Source organism: Ranitomeya variabilis, chromosome 2 (assembly GCF_051348905.1).
Source record: "Ranitomeya variabilis isolate aRanVar5 chromosome 2, aRanVar5.hap1, whole genome shotgun sequence".
NCBI classification, from domain to species: domain Eukaryota; kingdom Metazoa; phylum Chordata; class Amphibia; order Anura; family Dendrobatidae; genus Ranitomeya; species Ranitomeya variabilis.
This window is the reverse complement of record NC_135233.1, coordinates 1,006,660,931-1,006,685,578: the sequence shown is the minus strand read 5'-3', so window position 1 is coordinate 1,006,685,578 and position 24,648 is coordinate 1,006,660,931. Positions and strand designations below refer to the sequence as shown.

Genomic DNA, 24,648 nt, shown 5'->3' with positions numbered 1-24,648 from the left:
CAGTCTTCCCAGCCTGGTGCAGGGCCACAATCGTGCTTCTGGTGTCCTTCGACAGCTCTTGGTCTTCACCATAGTGGAGTTTGGAGTGTGACTGTTTGAGGTTGTGGACAGGTGTCTTTTATACTGATAACAAGTTCAAACAAGTGCCATTACTACAGGTAATGAGTGGAGGACAGAGGAGCCTCTTAAAAGAAGAAGTTACAGGTCTGTGAGAGCCAGAAATCTTGCATGTTTTTAGGTGACCAATACTTATTTTCCATCATAATGTGCAAAATAAATCTTGCCAAAACAGACAAGGTGATTTTCTGGATTTGTTTTCTCTTTTCTGCTTTACTCTGCAATTAGCAGAAAGTAGGGGGGGTGCCGGTTTAGCAAAAGGGAGCATGGCTCTCTTTATTTTACCAATTTACTATAATGCATGCCATAAAACTGGTGTACAATGTAACTGAAATCTGACATAGATTTTTTTTTTCTGGCACACGGACAGCCCATATATGTGTAAAATTCTTTACAATGGTGTGCACATCTTAATGGATTTACCATTTACCATTGCAGGACCTTAGGTATCCATGGTTATGACCACTGATAGTGACAGTTAGTTAGCTATTTGCTAGTGGTCGTAACCTGGGATACCTAAGGTCTTGCAATGCCTGCACATGAGGAAAGAGTCATAGCAAATCAGAAAAACTAAACTACATTTCTAGGTGGGGGTATTTGCTAATATTATTATTATTACACCTACTACATATTGGGTTAGGATCTTGGAGATGGAAATACCCCTTTAAGTGATAGCCAACCTACGGTTCTCACAGCCAGGAGCAGTGCCTGTGCGATCGCCAGTGGGTGTTCAGCTAACATGACAGCTGACACCTGGCTCTCACTGCCAGGAGTGGAGAATAAAGCTACTTTGTCAATTTTACCACACTATGAATAGCATTAAAAAAGAAACAGTTCCTGAATTGCTGTTTTTTGTTCATTCTGCCTCCCAAAAATCAGAATAGAAAGCAATCAAAAAATGTTATGTACCCGAAATTGGTAAAACCGTCATTTCGTTCAGCAAAAAACAAGCTCTCACATCACATGGCAGAAATATAGAAAAATTATCGCTCTCATAATATGGTGAAGCAAAAACTTGATTTTGCAAAAAGGTCTCTTAGCCAAACATAAAAATATTATATAAATCTGGTATCGCACAGATGCAAAGAATAAAGTAGTCTAATCACTTATGCTGCACAATAAAAAGCGTAAAAAATAAATAGAACAAATTCTTGACCTGCTGTTTATTTGTTCATTCTGCCGTCCCAAAGATCGCAGAAAGGCTCGGCTCACATTTATCCTGCGCTCTGCACTGAGCGCTTACACCAGGATTTCTGTGTAAATCTCTGAAATACATGATTCAGACAAAAACTACAGGGAAAGATTCCCTATCATGGGCTAGATGGAAACACTTTGGCTCTGTCTGGCCTATGATACGGTGGGGTCTGTCTTTTTAAGTGTGCATGAATGCACGGTCCGACACAGTTTTGTGCACCTCTGAAAAGAAGGACACCACTGAACAGAGGCCAGATGGAGCCCAGAGTAACTCTGTTGCCTCATTATAGTGAATCATCAAATCAATCCACAAAAAAGCAAATCACCACTCAAGTCTGTCATCTGTTAACAGAAAAATAGTGGGTGTCCACATTAGTGGTAGCACAAAGGCTTCGGAAAAGCAAAATGGCTCCTTTCCCGCAAAATAAATCCAGTGAATTCTGCGCTCCTAAACCCAAATGCCCCCTCCCTTTTGAGCCCCAGTGTGCCGAAACCACATTTAGTGTCTACATGTTTGGCATTTCTGTAGCAATGACAGCCCGCTTAATTTATGGGTGAATATCTCCAGAAGCACGAGCTGGGCATAATGTACTGGGTACTACAGCATACTGGACCCTACATTGGCAGATTTTCAATTTTTACTGAGTAACATCCACTGCTGGTTGTTTCTGGAAAATACCCATGGAGTCAAATCGTCACTACACCTGTATATAAATACCCCAGGGGGGTATAACCTCCAAAATGCGGTCACTTGAGGAGCTCTGTATATGCAGTCTGCAAACTATTTTAGGAAAATCTGCTCTCAAGAAGGCAAATAACGCTCCGTCCTTCCCGAGTTTCGCTGTGTGGCTAAGCAGTACTGTGCAGCTACATATGGAGTATTTCCACATTTGGCAGAAATTGTGAGGCAGATTTTGGTGCCATTTTTACCCATTTCCCAGTGTGAAAATGTAAAATCTGGGGCTAAAATAATTTTTTGTGATAAAAATTTTATTATTTTATCTTCATTATCCAATGGTATACAATTCTGTGACAAACCCCTAGTGTCAGTATGATCACTGCACCCTTAGATGAGTTTATTGGGAATTGGGAGGTGGTTTGTAAAATGGGATCACACATGGGGTGGAGGGTTCTTCTGTTCTGGCACCTCAGGGACTCTTCCAGTGGTTCATGGCACCCACAAACTATAACAGTAAAATCTGCACGATAATATGGCACTCCTTCCCTTCTGAGCTTTGCACTATGCCTGAAAAGTATTAGATGTAGGATATTGGCACACTAAGGAAAAAGTGTACAAGAAGCTATGAGGTTAATTTTTTCCTATTGGTCCTTATAAAAATTAAAAATGTTGGGTTAAAACAACAAAGATGTAATTATTCTTTCTTCCCCGCCCAATGATATATAATTCTGTGAGGCACATGTGGTGTCATTATGTACCCTGCACCCCTACATTATGTAATTGGGGGGTGTAGTTTGTAAAATGTGTTCACTTATTTGGGGTTTCACTGTTCTGGCATCTCACGGGCTCTGCCAATGTAACATGGCACCCTCAAATCATTCCAGCAAAATCTGAACTCCAATATGGTGCTTCTTCCCTTCTGAGCTTTGCACTGTGCCTCAAAAGTAGTTTTTGACCACGAGGTATTGGCGTACTCAGGAGAAATTGTTTAACAAATTGTACCTCTCAATTTCTCCTGTTACCTCTTTTGAAAATTAAACACCTGGGGCCAAAGCAACATTTTAGTGGAAACAAATGGTAATTTTCCCTTAACTCAACCCAATGTTATACGATTCTGTGAATTACCTGAGGCATAAAAATGTTCACTACTTCCCTAGATGAATTCCTCAAGAGGTATAGTTTCCAAAATGGGGTCACTTGAGAGGGTTTCTGCTGTTTTGTCATATCATGGGCTTTTCAAATGTGACAGCATCCACAATCTTTTCCAGCCCAAACTGTGCTCTAGAATTCAATTGGCTCTCCTTCTCTTCCTAGCCCTGACGTGTGCCCGAACAGTAGCGTACTCAGGAAAAACTGCATAACAAATTAAATGGTCTATTTTCTTCTGTTACCCTTGTGAAATTGAAAAATTTGGTGGCGAATCAAGATTTTTTAGAGAAAAATGTATTTTTTAATTTTCACGGCTCTTTTTCACTTTGGCTAAGTCTAGTGAAGCTCACACATCTTTTCATTATCATGAAAATCAGTAACACGTGTGTCAAAATTAATTTGTGCCAGGAAAAAATGGTGTAACTTACAACTTACACCAGATGTTTGCGAAACAAAAATTTGAAAATAGCGATAATTTAATAAAATATATGAGAAAATTGTAGAATCCACATGGAAAACACTACTGTACTGAGCGCTCCTCCCGATAATACTGTGGTCTCAAAGGTAACAGTCCGATGCAATCTTAGGAAGACAGATGAATATTTTTGTGCTGTTTGAGCTAATAGTGTACAAGACCTATCCCCAGACCATGACAACAGAACCACTCGATTCCCATTGTATTAGGTTGGAAATACTGCAATATTATTGAGAGTACGCCAATTGCCTAATTGTCTCATGTATCTATCTATCTAATATATATATATATATATATATATATATATATATATATATATATATATATATATATATATATATATATATATATATATATATATATATATATATATATATATATATAATGGTGTTCAAAAGTCCTGCATAGGCGTGAAGAAAACTATGGTGGAACATATATGTTTTTGTAATCCCTCATTGTATGCCATACTCATTTTTGAATGTTCCAAGTATATACAGTGGGGCAAAAAAGTATTTAGTCAGTCAGCAATAGTGCAAGTTCCACCACTTAAAAAGATGAGAGGCGTCTGTAATTTACATCATAGGTAGACCTCAACTATGGGAGACAAACTGAGAAAAAAAAATCCAGAAAATCACATTGTCTGTTTTTTTATCATTTTATTTGCATATTCTGGTGGAAAATAAGTATTTGGTCAGAAACAAACAATCAAGATTTCTGGCTCTCACAGACCTGTAACTTCTTCTTTAAGTTTCCTCTTTCCTCCACTCATTACCTGTAGTAATGGCACCTGTTTAAACTTGTTATCAGTATAAAAAGACACCTGTGCACACCCTCAAACAGTCTGACTTCAAACTCCACTATGGTGAAGACCAAAGAGCTGTCAAAGGACACCAGAAACAAAATTGTAGCCCTGCACCAGGCTGGGAAGACTGAATCTGCAATAGCCAACCAGCTTGGAGTGAAGAAATCAACAGTGGGAGCAATAATTAGAAAATGGAAGACATTCAAGACCACTGATAATCTCCCTCGATCTGGGGCTCCACGCAAAATCCCACCCCGTGGGGTCAGAATGATCACAAGAACGGTGAGCAAAAATCCCAGAACCACGCGGGGGGGACACCTAGTGAATGAACTGCAGAGAGCTGGGACCAATGTAACAAGGCCTACCATAAGTAACACACTACGCCACCATGGACTCAGATCCTGCAGTGCCAGACGTGTCCCACTGCTTAAGCCAGTACATGTCCGGGCCCGTCTGAAGTTTGCTAGAGAGCATTTGGATGATCCAGAGGAGTTTTGGGAGAATGTCCTATGGTCTGATGAAACCAAACTGGAACTGTTTGGTAGAAACACAACTTGTCGTGTTTGGAGGAAAAAGAATACTGAGTTGCATCCATCAAACACCATACCTACTGTAAAGCATGGTGGTGGAAACATCATGCTTTGGGGCTGTTTCTCTGCAAAGGGGCCAGGACGACTGATCCGGGTACATGAAAGAATGAATGGGGCCATGTATCGTGAGATTTTGAGTGCAAACCTCCTTCCATCAGCAAGGGCATTGAAGATGAAACGTGGCTGGGTCTTTCAACATGACAATGATCCAAAGCACACCGCCAGGGCAACGAAGGAGTGGCTTCGTAAGAAGCATTTCAAGGTCCTGGAGTGGCCTAGCCAGTCTCCAGATCTCAACCCTATAGAAAACCTTTGGAGGGAGTTGAAAGTCCGTGTTGCCAAGCGAAAAGCCAAAAACATCACTGCTCTAGAGGAGATCTGCATGGAGGAATGGGCCAACATACCAACAACAGTGTGTGGCAACCTTGTGAAGACTTACAGAAAACGTTTGACCTCTGTCATTGCCAACAAAGGATATATTACAAAGTATTGAGATGAAATTTTGTTTCTGACCAAATACTTATTTTCCACCATAGTATGCAAATAAAATGATAAAAAAAACAGACAATGTGATTTTCTGGATTTTTTTTCTCAGTTTGTCTCCCATAGTTGAGGTCTACCTATGATGTAAATTACAGACGCCTCTCATCTTTTTAAGTGGTGGAACTTGCACTATTGCTGACTGACTACTTTTTTGCCCCACTGTAAATTGTTATGGTATGCGCATTTTTGATAATTTTTTTTGCAGCATAACCATACCTACACCAGTACAGTGTGTAGAATGGTGAACAGGTTTCTAAGTTCATTAACTTCCAATGCAAGTTCACACAGACTTAAATTTTACTTTTTAAGATTTATTATTTTTTATTTAATTCAGAGTCCTGCAAAGGGCCTTTTGAGTGCATCTTTAGCTTCTAATACTTTATTGGCCAGCCTTTGCTCTTGAGCACCAGCTTGCATCTCTGTGGCATTGAGTGAATAAGCTTCTGCAGATGTTCACGAGTGATGATGTGGTTCCAGGCCTGTATCAGAGCCTCAATCAACTAACTCTTGGTCCTTGGCTGTTTTCTAGATATCTCTAATGATACCTTGTGCCACAAATTTTCAATTGGATTGAGGTCCGGGGACTGAGCTGGCCAGTCAATAGTAGCCACCTTGTTCTTCCAACACCATTGGCTGCCATACAGCCCCAGACCATTACTTTCATCGGATGTTTCACAGAGAAGCTCAAACACTCTGGCTTGTACTCTTCATGTGGGAACCTTCTCACATAAGACTTGCCATCATTTCCTAAAATGCAAAAAGTGCTTTCATCACTAAATAGCACTTTTTCCCACTCCTCCTTCCTCCATTTTAAATATTTCAATGCCCACAGTTTTCACCTTTGTCTTTGTATGGATGTCATCAATGGCTTCTTTCGGGCCTTGCACCCTCTCAATCCTGCTTCCAAACATCTCTTCCTAACAGTTGATGTTGCTACCTCACTATTGCACTTTTCTTGCCATTCTCACAGAAGCTGAGGAGAGGTGAGCTTTCAATTGGCAAGGGATGTTCTTATCAGTACTCAATCCTCCCTTTTAGTTGACTTTCTGGGTCGACCAGATCTGGGCCTGTCCTGGGTAATTCCAAGCTACTTATGTTTCTGCAAAATTCTTACAACTGTACTGATTACAGCCGACCTTCCTTGCGATCTGGGGACCAGTATAACCCTCTCCATGTAGCACCACAACTCGCACACGATCCTCCGCTGACAAAAATCTGAAGGCTCCCATCATAAAACTCTACAGTATGATTCACTAGATAGACCAACAGATAAAACAAACAAACAAAGCAGCAGATGTGATGCAATGTAATGCAATGAGATTGGCTGCCATATCCAGGTTATGATTGGTCACAAGAACCTCATCTGTGATTGGCTAATTTTGGATCTGAGCTGCACAATATTTAGTTGTGCTTTCAATTCCCATATTGTTGCAATAATTTTAGGCAAAACTGCTTCAAAAGATAAAAATATTACAGGGAGAGAATGCAAAATTGTATTTTGAACAAAACCATATATAATATGTCATATTAGCATCCAAGATATCCGTCAGAAAACGTGTAAAACTTGAAAAATCTATTTATCCTATGCAGGACTTAATTTAATAAAATATATGAGAAAATTGTAGAACCCACATGGAAAACACTACTGTACTGAGCGCTCCTCCCGATAATACTGTGGACTCAAAGGTAACAGTCCGATGCAATCTTAGGAAGACAGATGAATATTTTTGTGCTTTTTGAGCTAATAGTGTACAAGACCTATCCCCAGACCATGACAACAGAACCACTCGATTCCCATTGTATTAGGTTGGAAATACTGCAATATTATTGACAGTACGCCAATTGCCTAATTGTCTCATGTATCTATATATATATATATATATATATATATATATATATATATATATATATAGAGAGAGAGAGAGAGAGAGAGAGAGAGAGAGAGAGAGAGAGAGAGAGAGAGAGAGAGAGAGAGAGAGAGAGAGATAATATACATATATATATACGTATATATATATATATATATATATATATATATATATATATATATATATATATATATATATATATATATACAGGTCCTTCTCAAAAAATTAGCATATAGTGTTAAATTTCATTATTTACCATAATGTAATGATTACAATTAAACTTTCATATATTATAGATTCATTATCCACCAACTGAAATTTGTCAGGTCTTTTATTGTTTTAATACTGATGATTTTGGCATACAACTCCTGAAAACCCAAAAAACCTGTCTCAATAAATTAGCATATCAAGAAAAGGTTCTCTAAACGACCTATTACCCTAATCTTCTGAATCAACTAATTAACTCTAAACACATGCAAAAGATACCTGAGGCTTTTAAAAACTCCCTGCCTGGTTCATTACTCAAAACCCCCATCATGGGGAAGACTAGCGACCTGACAGATGTCAAGAAGGCCATCATTGACACCCTCAAGCAAGAGGGTAAGACCCAGAAAGAAATTTCTCAACAAATAGGCTGTTCCCAGAGTGCTGTATCAAGGCACCTCAATGGTAAGTCTGTTGGAAGGAAACAATGTGGCAGAAAACGCTGTACAACGAGAAGAGGTGACCGGACCCTGAGGAAGATTGTGGAGAAGGACCGATTCCAGACCTTGGGGAACCTGAGGAAGCAGTGGACTGAGTCTGGTGTGCAGGAAATGGGCTACAGGTGCCGCATTCCCCAGGTAAAGCCACTTTTGAACCATAAACAGCGGCAGAAGCGCCTGACCTGGGCTACAGAGAAGCAGCACTGGACTGTTGCTAAGTGGTCCCAAGTACTTTTTTCTGATGAAAGCAAATTTTGCATGTCATTCGGAAATCAAGGTGCCAGAGTCTGGAGGAAGACTGGGGAGAAGGAAATGCCAAAATGCCTGAAGTCCAGTGTCAAGTACCCACAGTCAGTGATGGTGTGGGGTGCCATGTCAGCTGCTGGTGTTGGTCCACTGTGTTTCATCAAGGGCAGGGTCAATGCAGCTAGCTATCAGGAGATTTTGGAGCACTTCATGCTTCCATCGGCTGAAATGCTTTATGGAGATGAAGATTTCATTTTCCAGCACGACCTGGCACCTGCTCACAGTGCCAAAACCACTGGTAAATGGTTTACTGACCATGGTATTACTGTGCTCAATTGGCCTGCCAACTCTCCTGACCTGAACCCCATAGAGAATCTGTGGGATATTGTGAAGAGAAAGTTGAGAGACGCAAGACCCAACACTCTGGATGAGCTTAAGGCCGCTATTGAAGCATCCTGGGCCTCCATAACATCTCAGCAGTGTCACAGGCTGATTGCCTCCATGCCACGCCGCACTGAAGCAGTCATTTCTGCCAAAGGATTCCCGACCAAGTATTGAGTGCATAACTGAACATTATTATTTGATGGTTTTTTTGTTTGTTATTAAAAAACACTTTTATTTGATTGGACGGGTGAAATATGCTAATTTATTGAGACAGGTTTTTTGGGTTATCAGGAGTTGTATGCCAAAATCATCAGTATTAAAACAATAAAAGACCTGACAAATTTCAGTTGGTGGATAATGAATCTATAATATATGAAAGTTTAATTGTAATCATTACATTATGGTAAATAATGAAATTTAACACTATATGCTAATTTTTTGAGAAGGACCTGTATATATACACAGGTGCTTCTCGCAAAATTAGAATGTCATCAAAAAGTTAATTTATTTCAGTTCTTCATTACAAAAAGAGAAACTCATATATTATATAGAGTCATTACAAACAGAGTGATCTATTTCAATTGTTTATTTCTGTTAATGTTGATGATTATGGCTTACAGACAATGAAAAACCAAAAGTCATTACCTCAGTAAATTAGAATAATTAACAAGAAACACCTGGAAAGGCTTCCTAAGCATTTAATGACCAATGACCTCTTGAAGCTCATCAAGAGAATGCCAAGAGTGTGCAAAGCAGTAATCAAAGCAAAAGGTGGCTACTTTGAAGAACCTAGAATATAAGACATATTTTCAGTTGTTTCACACTTTTTTGTTAAGTATATAATTCCACATGTGTTAATTCATAGTTTTGATGCCTTCAGTGTGAATGTACAATTTTCATAGTCATGAAAATACAGAAAAATCTTTAAATGAGAAAGTATGTCCAAACTTTCGGTCTGTACTGTATATATATATACCGTATTTTTCGCTTTGTAAGACGCTCCGGATTATAAGACGCACCCCACATTTTGAGGAGAAAAATAGGAAAAAACTTTTTTTAATAAATTGGTGGGGCGTCTTATAATCCATGCGTCTTATTACTTACCAGGGGTTGTGGCTGCGGTGGATCAGGGTCCCAGGGTCGTTGCTGGAGGCAGGAGTGGAGCATTGCTGCAGGCTGGGATGATGGGGTCTGCAGGGGGGCTTCGGTGCTGCATGGGGGCTGCTGTGCTGCAGGCTGGGATGAGGGGTGCTGCAGGGCTGGCTCTGGTGCTGCAGGGGGCTCTGGTGCTGCAGGGGGCTCTGGTGCTGCAGGGGGCTCTGGGGCTGCAGGGGGCTCTGGGGCTGCAGGGGGCTATGGCGCTGCAGGGCTGGCTCTGGCGCTGCAGGGCTGGCTCTGGCGCTGCAGGGCTGGCTCTGGCGCTGCAGGGCTGGCTCTGGGGCTGCAGGGCTGGCTCTGGCGCTGCAGGGCTGGCTCTGGCGCTGCAGGGCTGGCTCTGGCGCTGCAGGGCTGGCTCTGGTGCTGCAGGGCTGTCTCCAGGGCTGTCTCTGGTGCTGCGGGGGGCTCTGGCGACATTTTGTGAAAGACCAGAGCCCCCAGCAGTTCGTCCATGCGTTCCTATATGACTGACTCCGGGAAAATGGCCGCCGGAATCTCGAGAGATGAGATCTCAGTGCTGAAATCTCATCTCCCGAGATTCCGGCGGCCATTTTCCCGGAGTTAGTCATACTGGAATGCATGGACGAACTGCCGGGGGGGCTCTGCTCTTTCACAAAATGTCGCCAGAGCCCCCCGCAGCACCGGAGCCTCCAGCATCACCCGGGGCAGCAGCGGACATCCCCGGCAGCGGCGGCGGGCGACAGCGGCGGCGGGCGACAGCGGCGGCGGGCGACAGCGGCGGCGGACACCCCCTCATCCCAGCCTGCAATGGTAAGCGGTATATCCGCTTTGTTAGACGCACCCACATTTCCCCCCCAAATTTGGGGGAAATAAAGTGCGTCTTACAAAGCGTAAAATACGGTATATATATATATATATATATATATATATATATATACACATATTATGTATATAGATATGCTGTATCTGTATATGTCCCAGATATGTCTATGGATAAACGTATGTATTATACTTTACATATGAATGTTTGCTTTCCCCATTTGTAGAGTTCCCACGACACTTTGTACGTCTGCTCATGAATCCACTCTTTTTGATCCTGGTCCTGTCTCAGTGCAGTTTCTCCTCGGTCATTGCTGCTCTATCTACCTTCCTCAACAAATACTTAGAGAAGGAATATGGATCCAGCACTTCATATGCCAACTTTCTCATTGGTAAGTGATGCATTATTATTATTATTTATTTATATAGCACCATTGATTCCATGGTGCTGTACATGAGCAGGGGTTACATAGAAAGGAGAGAAGGAGGTCTTGGGAGGACCGGATATTACGTGAGGGAAGATATCGGGAGATTAGTTCAGAGATATAGGGAGGGGACAGGTTATGGATCGCTTTGTAGGTTAGTATTAATGTGAACTGGATACGCTGAGGGAATGGGAGCCAGTGAAGAGATTTGCAGAGGGGGGAAGCGGAGGAGTAGAGAGGAGAAAGATGAATTAGTTGGGCAGCAGAGTTAAGGATGGACTGGAGAGGTGCAATGGTGTCAGCAGGAAGGCCACAGAAAAGGATGTTGCAGTAGTCAAGGCGGGAGATGATGAGGGCATGCACAAGCATTTTAGTAGATTGACAATTAAGGAAAGGACGGATTCTGGAGATATTTTTGAGCTGGAGGCAACAGGAGGTGGAAAGTGCTTGGATGTGCGGTTTGAAGGACAGGGCAGAGTCAAGAATTCCCCCGAGGCAGTGGACTTTCGGTACAGGGGAAAGCGTGATGTCATTAATAGTGATAGATAGGTCAGGTAAGGAAGATCTATGAGGTGGAGGGAAGATGATGAGTTCAGATTTGACCACATTGAGTTTGAGGAAGCGAGAGGAGAAGGAGGATATGGCTGATAGACACTCTGGGCTTCTGGACAGCAGAGCGGTGACGTCTGGGCTAGAGAGGTAGATCTGAGTGTCATCAGCATAAAGGTGGTACTGGAATCCATGGGACTTTATGAGTTGTCCCAGGCCAAGTGTATAGATTGAGAAGAGTAGAGGTCCTAGAACAGAGCCTTGGAGGACTCCAACAGAGAGAGGGTGGGATTAGGAGGTAGTGTGGGAGTGGGAGACGCTGGAAAGGTATGAGGAGATGCAGGATAGGGCGAGGTCTTTGATGCCAAAGGAGGAGAGGATCTGTAGTAGGAGGCAGTGGTCAACTGTGTCGAAAGCAGAGGAGAGGTCTAGAAGGAGGAGTACAGGGTATTGTCCAGTAGCTTTGGCTGTAAGTAGGTCGTTAGTAATTTTGGTCAGAGCCGTCTCAGTTGAGTGATGGGGATGGAAACCAGATTGTAGATTGTCAAAGAGCAAGTTAGATGAGAGGTGGGAGGAAAGTTCAGCGTAGACGTGCTGCTCCAGGAGTTTGGAAGCGAATGGGAGCAGTGATATTGGGCGATAGCTGGACAGATGACAGGTCTCTCCTTATATAAACATGCAGGAGGCAGGATGGGGAGAAACAGGCTTCTTGGGCTAGATCTTCATTCTTTTTTGACCCTTGACCAACTGGCAGTGTGTTCTCGTTTTCATAATCTTGGGAAAGTTCACATTTTACTAGGCACATATCTTTTTAGTAGAAAATACGCAGTTTAATCATGTTCAAAAAAAGATTAAACAAGTAAAACACCCATCATTGTTCTCCAAATTAGTATTTAGAAGTGGTTAATGTCAGAACAGAATAATAATAATAATTTCCATCTTTTCTGGAGGCAGATATAACATGTTGTTGGGGTCAGATGCGCTGTGGTGGTCTGCCAGGGAGGACAATAAAAGCTAAATGCATTTTTCTGTAAAGTAAGTTTCCATCCATGAACTCAATGGGGTAGGTTTATTAAAAATTGCTGAATTTCAGAGGGTAAACTCGATAGTGTTAAACTGCACCAGAGGTAACATATGTGTTGATGCTAGATGATAAATATGGTGCATCTGTAGACTATCTGTAGACCATCTGTAGACTATCCGGTCTAAATTTACCGTTGACTTCCTTTGTACCAGAAATGTGTGCAAAAGTTGGGTGCATTTCTTGTTGCACGCCATTAGGTGTTAGACCAATCTCTTGATTATTTCATATAAGATGCTCTAAAACCCTCCTATAGACTAATAGTAAGTGACACCTCCATTGACCAGCTGTCATCAGCTCCGGGGGTGGCCGGATGTAAACAGTTTAGAAGCTGGACAGTACAGGTCAATCATCTGTTTAGGATAGCTCATCAATATCATAGTAGTGAAACACTCCTTTAAAGGGAACCTGTCACCCCCCCCAGGCGTTTTTAACTAAAATAGCCACCTTGTGCAGCAGTAATGCTGCATTCTGACAAGGTGGCTCTTTTAGTTCTGGGTGCTGTAACTGCCGAAATAATCCGTTCCCCCCCTGCTGCAGACGCCACACAGCCGTCACTCAAATCCTCTTGGCGCCGGGTGCCACCTCTTCAGCGCTGTTTTGAAATCAGCCGACACCTGCGCTCTTTTCCCCTGCCTGGTGCAGGCGCCGGCAGGAGATAAGAGCGCAGGCGCCGGCTGATTTCAAAACAGCGGTGAGGAGGCGGCGCCCGGCGCCAAGAAGACTTGAGTGACGGCTGTGTGGCGTCTGCAGCAGGAGGGAAAGGCCTGCCTCCAGGACTGAAGAAAGGTATTTTAGGACAAATTACAAAACAGATTATTTCTGCAGTTACAGCACCAATAACTAAAAGAGCCACCTTGTCAGAATGCAGCATTACTGCTGCACAAGTGGCTCTTTTAGTTAAAAACGCCTGGGGAAGGGGGGGTGACAGGTTCCCTTTAAGGTAAACGGAATTTGTTTTGTAATCTGACAGCAGCATGATGTAGGGACAGAGAACCTGAGTCCAGTGATGCATCACTTAGATTACTGGGTACAACAGTTGTGACAGTTTTCTCTGCTGCAGATTACGCAGAGCTCAGTTGTTGAGCTGTGTATAACCGGCGCACACCACAGCTGTCTGTGTCCCACTGATTGGCAGCTTTCTGTTTAGGCTATGTTCACACTTTGCGTTTTTTGCTGCGGATCCGCAGCGGATTTGCAGCTGCGGATCCGCAGCCGTTTTCCATGCAGGGTACAGTACAATGTTACCCTATGGAAAACAAAAACCGCTGTGCCCACTTTGCGTTTTTCCGCTTGAAAATCAGCGCGGATTTTCTGCGGAAAAAAAGAAGTAGCATGTCAATTCTTTCTGCGGATTCCGCAGCGGTTTTCCACCTGCACCAATAGGAAAGTGCAGCTGGCAACCCGCAGTGGAATCCGCAGTTGAAACCGCACAAAAAACCGCAGTGAAAACCACCGCGGTTTTGCACTGCGGTTTTTCCAAATCCGCAGCTGAAAAATCCGCAGCAAAAAAAGGAACGTGTGAACAAGCCCTTACACTGTGCATAGGCACAAAGCTGGCAATCAGGGATGGGGGCGGGGTTACATAGAGCAGGAGGACTACATGACATGAGACAACTAGTCCTCTAGTGATAATCTCCAGTGATTTTGTTGAACCAACAACAAGCAGCCCAGTAAGTGATACATAGCTGGAATCAGGGTCTCAGCCTCTACATCATGCTGCTCTCAGATTATACAACAAAAACCTGATGACAGATCCTCTTTAACAATCATTGATTCTTGGGAAAAGCTTATTTACATAACTTTTTCCCAGGAAGCATTGCCTCCACATTTCCTTACCCCAGCTTTGTGGTCTCCACAAGAAGAAACAGAACCAATGGAAGCAACTCTGTAGCCCGTCCACTGATTGTGACTGGCGTATCGGCACATAGAGGGTGGTGATGGAGATGTCACTGCAGCATGGATACTCGTCGCTCCATGTTTATCTGTAGGATTGTGAAGGATATACCCATATCTAATGTATGCTTTATTTCAAGTGACCCATTATAAATTCAGCCTATACGTCTTGTGTACACAGGTGCTGTAAATTTGCCAGCTGCGGCCCTAGGAATGCTAATAGGAGGAATCATAATGAAGAAATGTTGTTTTTCTGCCAAGACTATTCCTCGCTTTGCCCTGACTGTTCTGATCACCTCGGTCCTGCTCTTCGTACCTCTGTTCTTCATGGGCTGCTCCACACAGAAACTGGGATCCTATAGCGGCAGGTACTGAAGCCTACTACAATCACACGGGACATTTATTGGCCATGTCACTTAAAGGGCTTTTCCAAGAATCAGCTGCAGCCACATTCAAAAATGGTACAAAGGTCCGTGTTCTTGTGATTCGAGGGGGTCCCTAGTAGTGTGATCCCTAGTGATGAGAAAAAGAAAAAAAACAAAACCCTCTATGATTGAAGAAATGAATATGGTCTAAGTGGTGAGACCAACCCTGAGAGGTTTACCAGATGGCTTCAATATTTTGGGATCTAGTCAGGGAAACTTACTTCATGTTCCAGCAATGTTCAAGTACAGGAGATTTCTTCTCGTTACAACAGTTACTTCTGACACTTCCCAAATATGACTGCATACAACATGAGTTTGCAACTCAACATAGAATTGTCAGATGCAATAGCCCAAATCCATCCTCGGCACCTCCTCCAAGCTGGAGAATCCAGCCCCTTTACCTCTACATCATCCACCCCATGCTGTCTGGAGCTTTACCATAGAGCTGAAGCCCAGAAGAAGTTCAGATCTATGGGAAAAGCACAAGGTGTGGATTACGAGTTGGGCTTGATTCTCCGGCTTGCAGGAGGCGCTGGGCCAACCCATGGAAGAAGTCAGCATAAAGTGTAGGACAAAGATAAAGTCACTTATCTCGGGAATCTGATGTTAGATCAGTTTTGAACATGATATTTGATGATGGACTATTTATAAGGATTTTCCCAAGGAATATATTTTCAGGTGGTTTTAGAATGGATCAGCTCCAAATAAAACCCTGAAAAATTTCTCAAAATCGCCTGAAAAACTCTTTCTATTAACTTCTATTGAAAAACAACCTGCTGGTCATACATTACGGCTTTTGATCTTTTTTAATTAGCTTCGGGCTTCCATAAAGACTCAGAGTTTAAAAGTAGTGGCCTGCCCATTCTTCAGGTGATTCCTGCTATGAAGCCACTCCATACTTTACAGTAGAAGCCACAGGGAAAGGGAGAAAAACGCCTGGGCGTTACTTTGCGTGTTTAATACGCACTTCTCGCTATTCTCTGCTTATTGGCGATAAAAATGCCCAAAAAGTGGTATAAAATATTTTCATAAAATGAGTAAGAAATACATTAGCAAATATCAGGAAATGTCAACAAAAAACCACCAAGAATTCGTCAGCATTCCCTGAACCAGTTTCCATTTTTCACCGACTGAAAAAACCTTGCGTAAATATACTTTTAGAGAATAAACCTAGGTTATGCCGTGTGAACTAGTAGCTGACAAAACAAGCTAAAAAGTTGATATCTGTAGATACTTGTCTCCTATCTAAACACTATAAATGATATTTATGGGTTGAATTCTTCTTCAACATTTCAATATTTGTTCAAATGCAACACGCCTCAGAATATTTGGCAGTCACAATCTACCATACTTAACATTAATTATAATAAAATTGTATTCCCTTCCATGTTTTTTTAACCTAAGAATATACTTAAGGGGTTGTCCAACCCAGTGCAGATTTTGGCATATACAGCCGCATGTGGAATCCTAGCAGCGTGTAATATTGAGAGAAATGGATGAGAATCTAGACGACACATGACAAGTCACATATACAGCATACTCCGTGCACAATTCAAGGCGATATATTTTTTTTAATGAATAATTTTATTTCTGAACAACTCCTGTGCAATTGGTCAATCCAAAGACTAATAAGCCTGAATTTTTAAGAAAGTGTAAATCTCCCATTTAAGAAAGGCCCAGATGGAACCACTGATGGAAGAAAGAGTCTTCTAAAAACTTGCAGTAAGTTTGGGAGCTGATTTTGATTCCATCTTCAACCTCAAAAAAGGTCCAACTGGCTCATCTTTAATAATACCAGCCCACAGCAGTACCCCACCACCACCTTCGTTGTGTCTGAGAGGAAGTGAAGGTCTGTACCTGGTTCTGAGCCAGCGACGGGCCCATCCATCTGGTCTGTCCAGAGTCACTCTCATCTCATCAGTCCATAAAACCTTTGAAAAATCTGGCTTCAGTTGTTTCTGGGCCCAATCTTAACGTTTCACCTTCTGTGTCCAATTCAGTAGTGGTCTAGTTTCAGCCTCTTTACCTTGGCCACGTCTCTGAACATCGAACACCTTCTGGCCTCCAGGGAGGTTGCCATCCTGGAATATGACGGCACTAGAGAGTTATGGCTTCCTGGTCACTTCACCTTTGATTCTTCTTCAACCTTTGGCAGTCAATGTCTGTCTTTTTTTCGCAACACATTTTTTGCGACCCAGTTGACTATTTGCAACAAAACTTTTGATGGTTCTGTTATCACAGTCCAATATCTTGGCTGCTTCCCTCGATAAGACTTGGTAACAATTTTTTACTAATCAGGGTCGTTTAAATCTCTTTTTTCACCCATTTGCCAGAGGAAAGTTAGCTGTCTAATAATTCTACACACCTTGATAAAGGGTGCTGTATCCTCAGGCCTCACTCTCGTCATTACCTAAATACACATCACCTGGTCTGCTTCATCCAATAAGCATTGAAGTTTATACAGTGTAGAGTTGGAAAATCTGCATAAAATGATTCAAATATAATTCTGCACAGTGTATGCAGTCAGGTGACGACCGCTGCAACCAGAGCCAAATAACAGTGTGTATTTTGCTCACTGTTACGATAAGGCAATCAGGACTACTTGTCAAAAATTTGGACTGGGCGGAATACCCCGTGATGAGTACACAGACATCAGTCACATACTTTTATAAATTAGTCATGAATGTTACTTTTATGAGTTTGTTCAACCAAAAAATTGTGATATTTTTCAGTACGAATATGACCTGCATTCAGCAGTGTGCTTGCCCAGAGCACGCGTTTCACCCAGTGTGTGGGGCTAATGGAGTGGAATACCTGTCCCCCTGCCATGCCGGATGCAGTACGTTTAATACTTATTCATCGGTGAGTGACCCATACCACACTGATTATATTCCTGTAAGTTTTTAAGTATTATATTTACTACTATGCCAAGATTTTTGGTTTAGGGCCAAATTATAGGAAGGAAAAAAATGGCCAAATACTCTGGGGTTTCAACCACCTGACACCTGGTCTTAACCTCTTTTTTGGGGATTTGGTGCATAAATGCCCTACCTGTCTGCACTATATTTTAGAAAAAAAACAATGATTAACTACTTTCCGACATCGAGCGTAATAGTACGCCGATTTCAGACTTCCCTCTTTTTTGACCGCAGGTCACCGATTGGTGGGCATGACAACCAGAGGTCTGAAGCAGACCTCTATGGTTGTCATTGCCGGATTGCTATGAGCACTGCCCCGTGGTCATCGCTCATAGCAAGTGAGCATTTCTGCTACACACAGGCGATCTGATCATCACCTGTGTGTATCAGAGGCGGTCGAAGTACTGCAGCTTCTAGTCTCCCATGGAGACTACTGAAACAGACAAAAAGTAAAAAAAATTTTTTTTTTAAAGATTAAAAGAATAAAAAATATATAAGTTCAAATCACCTCCCTAAAACAATAAAAAAATCAAATATAGAAATATTTAGTATTGTGGAGTTCAGAATCGACCGATATATCAATATTAAAAAAGAATTAACCTGATCGCTAAACGGCATAACGAGAAAAAAAGTCAAAACGTCAGTATTACGCTTTGTTAGTCGCCGCTACATTGCAATAAAATGCAATTACGGGTGATCAAAAATGGTATCAATAAAAACGTCAGCTCGGCATGCAAAAAATAAGCCCTTTCCCAACCCGAGATCACGACAAATGGAGACGCTACTGGTGTCAGAAAATGGAACCATTTTTTTTACCACACTTTTTTTTCACCACTTAAATAAAAAAAGAACCTAGACATGTTTGGTGTCTATGAACTCGCAAAGATCTGGAGAATTATAGTGGCAGGTCAGTTTTAGCATTTGGTGAACATTCTAAAAAAAAAAAAAACAACAACTGTGGAATTGCACTTTTATTGCAATTTTATTGCACTTAGATTTTTGTTCCCGTTTTCTAGTACATAATATGTTAAAACTAATGGTGTCTTTCAAAAGTACAACTCGTCTCACAAAAAAACATCCCTCAGATGGCCATATTGACTGAAAAATAAAAACGTTATGGCTCTGAGAAGGAGGGGAGCGAGAAATGAAAATGTAAAAATGGAAAAACCTCTGGTTGTGAAGGTGTAAAAACTGTGCACAATAAGCCTCATATACAAAATACAACATTTTGCCCCCAATCTGCAAATTTGCCTAAGTGTTCTTGCGTTTTCAATGAGTGTAGGGGAGTGGCTTATCTCCCCCGAGAACAAAAGGATTGGGCATTTCAATTAAATATGCTCCATCCTTCTTACTCATTTATCCGTCTGTGATGGAATGTCAGGTGTCTGATAAAGGGTCTTTTTATGAAAACTGCACTAAAAAAACCAGCAAGTGATCCCCCGTCACTACTTTTTCCTGCCGCCGGATTCGTAAACCGTCTGACAAATTCCCTTTACTAATTTGTGGTTTTATGACAAATGCATGGGCTGTCCATCTACGTGGGAGTTTGAATCTTACTCTGTGTAATGCTTTCGCTTCTAAAGAAATGTTACTCTGTTCCTGGTCATCACAAGGCTGCCTTCTTTATTAATCCAGGTATATACAAACTGCTCGTGCATCAGTGATGGCAGTGATACTGGGGGAACAGCACAGTCCGGCTCCTGCCCCGTGAGCTGTGCCCATCTCCTGCTTCCCGTAATGTTCCTCCTCTCATTTGCTGGACTTATTGCCTGTCTGTCCCATAATCCTCTTTATATGATGGTCTTAAGGTATGTAGGAAAGATAGAGGACAAAATGGATGTTCATGAAAACGTACAACCCATTTAATTCCATTGTCCCTTTTTTTTTAGGGTCGTACCGCAGGAGGAGAAATCATTCGCAATCGGAATTCAGTTTCTACTGATGAGACTTTTAGGTGAGTTATGGTGAAAAAGGAACAAAGCAAAGCTCAGTCTTCCTTCACTGAACCTTTTTAAAAACTTTGTCTCATTATCCAATCTTTGGAACACACTGCTCCTCGGAGTCCCCACTTCCTGTTTGACAGAGGGAGGGGGAAGAGGATTTGTGCTCCTTGTGGGTTGGCAGCAGGGGCCCTGCTCTCAATCCTCCAAAAAGGATGTTCTGCGGCACAAAAGGAAAGTAGATAAAACTTAGCCTTTAATCAGGCTAAGTTTGAACTACTTTCTATGGGGCTGGAGAACATCCCATTTTGGACCATTGAGAGCTATTTGACCTGAAGCCAGACCACTATATACTCCGTGCACCACACCCAGACCACAAACTGTCCACCCTGGAGGTCTCCTTATCTCTATAGCACTGCGATTTGGCCAGCTTCAGTAGCCCGTGATTGCAAGCCCTATAGCAAAGAACTTGCAAGCTCATGCCTTGCCTAGGAAGCCATAGACCGCAGAGGTAGCCGGTAACTTTGGCAACAAGCTCTAATCCGTAAAATTAAAAAGCCCTCTATTCCTGCTTGGTTTTGCAAGCACTTTGCAATTTTACCAACCTATGGTGGTATAAAAACTCCTTTAAATAGGTCATCATTTCCGGATTTTACTTTGACATGCACATTTAGATAATCAACTATTAATGGCCAACAACCAACCTCTAAAAATCAAACTAGAAGATAAAATAGGTTGGCCGAACCAGAGCCTTCCTAATTTCCTCCTACTTGCCAACATCACTCCTTGTCTATAAATCTGAAGACGTGCCAGCGATTCCTTCAGATAGGAGAACTTGTTCAGTACTCTGGTCGGCGGCCATGAGCAGCCAATCAAAATTTTGAAAGCAATCGGGCAGACGTCATCCATCCATAACTATAGTCGAAACGGACTTCAAATAATCTGATAGAAAAAGATCAAGGGGATCAAATTCAATGAATCAGAGAGCTGTCAAAATATTGTCCTCAGGAAAAAAATTATAATATTAAACATCAATCCGAGGACATCAAAAAAGTCAATTTTTCAACAAAAATATTTGTTTATTGTAGACCAGACATACAGTCAAAATAAGCCAACGTTTCGGCCACAATTGGCCTTTATCAAGGCGATAATCTTTAAAAGTTCAATAACAAAAGGATGAGATTAATACATGCATCAAAATTATAAATAAGGTACATCCAGTATCAATATGCTTTCAAATAATCTGATGTCACGTCTGACTTCACCTCTTTGTATTTATTTGTTATTTCTCAGCATGGCTCCCAGCCCCAGCCATTTTTGGACTGGTCATTGATTCTACCTGCATGCAGTGGTCTACATCTTCCAGCCTGAAAAGAGGAGCATGTCGATATTATGACAATGACCTTCTAAGGAACAGGTACTATAATGACTTAGTATACAATGCTCATTAGCTTGGCCATACAGCACGGAGGTCCTGATTCTAAACACAACCAGAGGACTTTAGACTCCTTGTACGTTACTCACAAAAACCTTGTCACAATTGTTACACCTTGTGAGCATATTTAAGGCTCAGTATGATGACATATAAAAAATTATACAGAGAGAGAGAGAGAGAGAGAGAAAAAAAAAAAAAAAAAATCCCCATTGATTTGCATTGGGTTTCGTGTTTCGGTCGGCCCCCCGACTTTTCACAATAATCGGCCGATTTCACACGATCCGACTTTTGAGGAAGTCGGGTTTCACGAAACCCGACTCGATCCTAAAAAAGCAAAAGTCGCTCAACCCTAGCGGCCACTACACAGTGTATCTAAACACTGGAGCTGTGGTGTTCTGCACGATACATTGTTTACATCCAAATACTGCCAAACTGGAAACAGCTGATTGTTTGGGGTGCAGGGTGTCGGACCCCCACCGATCCGATATTGATGGCTTTTCCTGTGGATATGTCATCAATATAATTTTACTGGGAAAACCCTTTAAAGAGGACCAGTCACGACTTCTGCCATACCTGTTTTGGTAAATATTTGTGTTCCCCATCAAACAATACTAGAACATCTTTTCTCATAATTGTGTAGGTTATGGATAAATAGTCAAAGAGGTGTGTCCATAAACAGTATGGTACGTGCTGATTGGACAATGTAAAGACACCCTTCCCTACTGGTAACACCCAGCTGTGCATATTTCTATACATTCTTGTAGGAATAGGTTAAGTAGCTCCAGAATTATTATTTCATTGGGACTAAAGGTATTTACTAAACTTAATATGTCAGGAGTGGCCGCCATGCCATGTAGAAATATCACATTCATAGGCAATGTATTATATCTCATCCAAATACATTTTTAGGGATTGTCCCATGAAAACTACGGTGCCCTCCGTAGTCATCTGTTATTGCTGGAGAAAGCTGTGCCAGGCCACACATTTACCATGCTTTGGCCTGCATTATTACATACTAACTATTGAACTAATGCTCTTCATAAATAACCTCCATTCTAGGACAACTAACTCCTCGGGGGTGGGTCCGATATGTAAGCCCCACTCTATGAAGTTCACATTTTCTAACAGAATAAATGGGCAAAAGTTATTTCTATTAAGTTGCAATATGTCTGAGACCCAATGATATACTATGTAAGATTCAATGCCCCATGGAGTTAGCGGCAAGATAAGCAAAAAATAACAGGGCTTTATGTTGTCTTAGCAATGTACAATGCCAGTGATGGAGCATCGATTCTACCACTTGGGCTGCAGGCAACAGACATTACCAATAATTCAATGACTTCATTTGGCAACGTAGCGTCTGCTGCTCCATGTCTCCTAGTGGAAAGCATGTACCATGAATGTAAAGATATGGGTTAGGATGAGCTAATAATCCTCTCTCCATAGGTATCTTGGTCTTCAGATGGGATACAAAGGCTTGGGATTACTGCTGCTTAGCTGCATTGCCTGGAAAGTAAAGAAGAGCAGAGAATACGATTTACAAGAGAAGGATTCTGGCGTGGCATAGCTACTCCCCTCCATGGCTCAGGCTGCTGGACTAAAGCCTTTTCCTTAAAACTGTACTCCTCAGGGGCCGGACTCTGCCAGAGCCCCTCCTAGCAATACAAAGTACAAAGCTGAGGTTATGATCAGCAGAGCACGACATGCTCCCAATTACAAGGAGATGACAATCCAACCTGGAAAATAAGACAAAAGTCTCCTTTCCGCAGCTCAGTATACATGATATGACGAGAAGAACGCACAGACGTACAAGTGACATTGTACTTGTAGTCGCAAATATGTATATATAAGCCATCCATCCTGATCCAGTGTATGTGAATGGGAGCAATTGTGGTGCAGGAGGTGGAATAATTGGATTCATTCCGTCATTGCCACAAAATTATTCTACAATTCATGAGCATTCGAAGTGGAAACATGGAAGGATCGGTCTGATCTAAGGCTCTTATACATCTCAGAAAAACTGCATCCAGACTTGTGGTCAAACTAGAAAATAAGGAGAAAAGCTGGGCTGTAACCAAAGCTGAGCCTGGAAGACCAAGAGCCGGGGAATTATGAAAGACAGATGTGAGGCTCGTATTCAGGATTCCGTCTGCCAGAAACGTGAAAGGTTTCTCCGTAATCACAATCTCGGAGACTGCAGGAAAGAGTCTTGTGCTGCTGTGGATAATGTGCAACCTACCAGCAGAACGTTATGGCGCAGAGAGAGAGCGGAGCAGATTGATAGATATATTTATAGGCTGGATCTAGTATAACTTGTAATTTACTGATTAAAAGCCCTTCAGTGTCTATGCTTAAGAGTCCAGTGGGCGGTACTAATAATCGATTGCTATCATTTCTGTAGGCATACTCATCCAGGCCAGCTTTCAGTTATTGGCGGACACCATCCATTGGACTACTCTCCAATAAATCTATAGATCATTCTGCTTAGCTTCTCCTTCTCTATGATATTCGGCTGGCAGGCTGAAAAAGGTTTTCTCTTCTTTTGTAATAAAGAAGAGTAAATACTAACAAAAAAGCAATTTACCATCTGAATTCTTAAAAGGTAAAAATATATTTATTATAATGATAGGATCAGAGAAAACTACAAATCAAAAACAAAACACATGGGGCCTTTTTCATCATTGTATTTGTCTAATTTTTTATATTTTTCACCTGTTTTTCATTTGTGCCTTTTTAAAGTCTATTTTACATGTGATTTCTTATATATATATTTTTTTCATTGCCATCATGGGACAAGTTTAGGGGTTTTAAAATGTATTTGCTTAAATCATCATTTGCGACTTTTTGAAAAGTTGTACAGTTTATTACAAATGTCCTTCCTGCTGGAGTAATTTGACATACAGTTAGAATTTTAGCACACATTTTATGTCATTTTAATGCTTCACGCGCTTAAAAAGTCACAGCATAATTTAAAGACAAAAATAAAGATGATTTTTATCATTCTGTGCAAAATTCATGAACTGTGTGTGCCACTTTGATAAATTTGTGGCAAAAAAAAAACCATCTGCGCATAACACAAATACAAAAAGTAACTTAAAAAATTGTAACTGTTGAATCAGGCCCGTGGTTTGCAAGTGTCATATAATAGAAACGTACAAAATATTGTGCTTTTCTGCTTATTTCTACATTACCACCCGTAATTTGTGCATAAGCCGTTGTCACCCTGCCCTATAGCGGTGCTATCATTAGCGCGTATGTTTCACTGTGTGGCCTTTGACCGCTATGAATGA

General features: G+C 41.6%; 1 protein-coding gene across 1 annotated transcript in view; it reads left to right on the top strand.

The window, feature by feature from the left end:
* Positions 1-24,357, top strand: part of SLCO2A1 (solute carrier organic anion transporter family member 2A1) — a 59,696-nt gene extending 35,339 nt beyond the window's left edge. The window contains exons 8-14 of the mRNA XM_077291273.1: positions 10,917-11,081; positions 14,822-15,008; positions 17,798-17,927; positions 19,619-19,791; positions 19,873-19,937; positions 21,217-21,340; positions 22,805-24,357. Of these exons, the coding sequence (XP_077147388.1) occupies positions 10,917-11,081; positions 14,822-15,008; positions 17,798-17,927; positions 19,619-19,791; positions 19,873-19,937; positions 21,217-21,340; positions 22,805-22,925 (965 nt within the window). The 3' untranslated portion in view covers positions 22,926-24,357. The remainder of the gene's footprint in view (positions 1-10,916; positions 11,082-14,821; positions 15,009-17,797; positions 17,928-19,618; positions 19,792-19,872; positions 19,938-21,216; positions 21,341-22,804) is intronic.
* Positions 24,358-24,648: the final 291 nt, after the last annotated feature.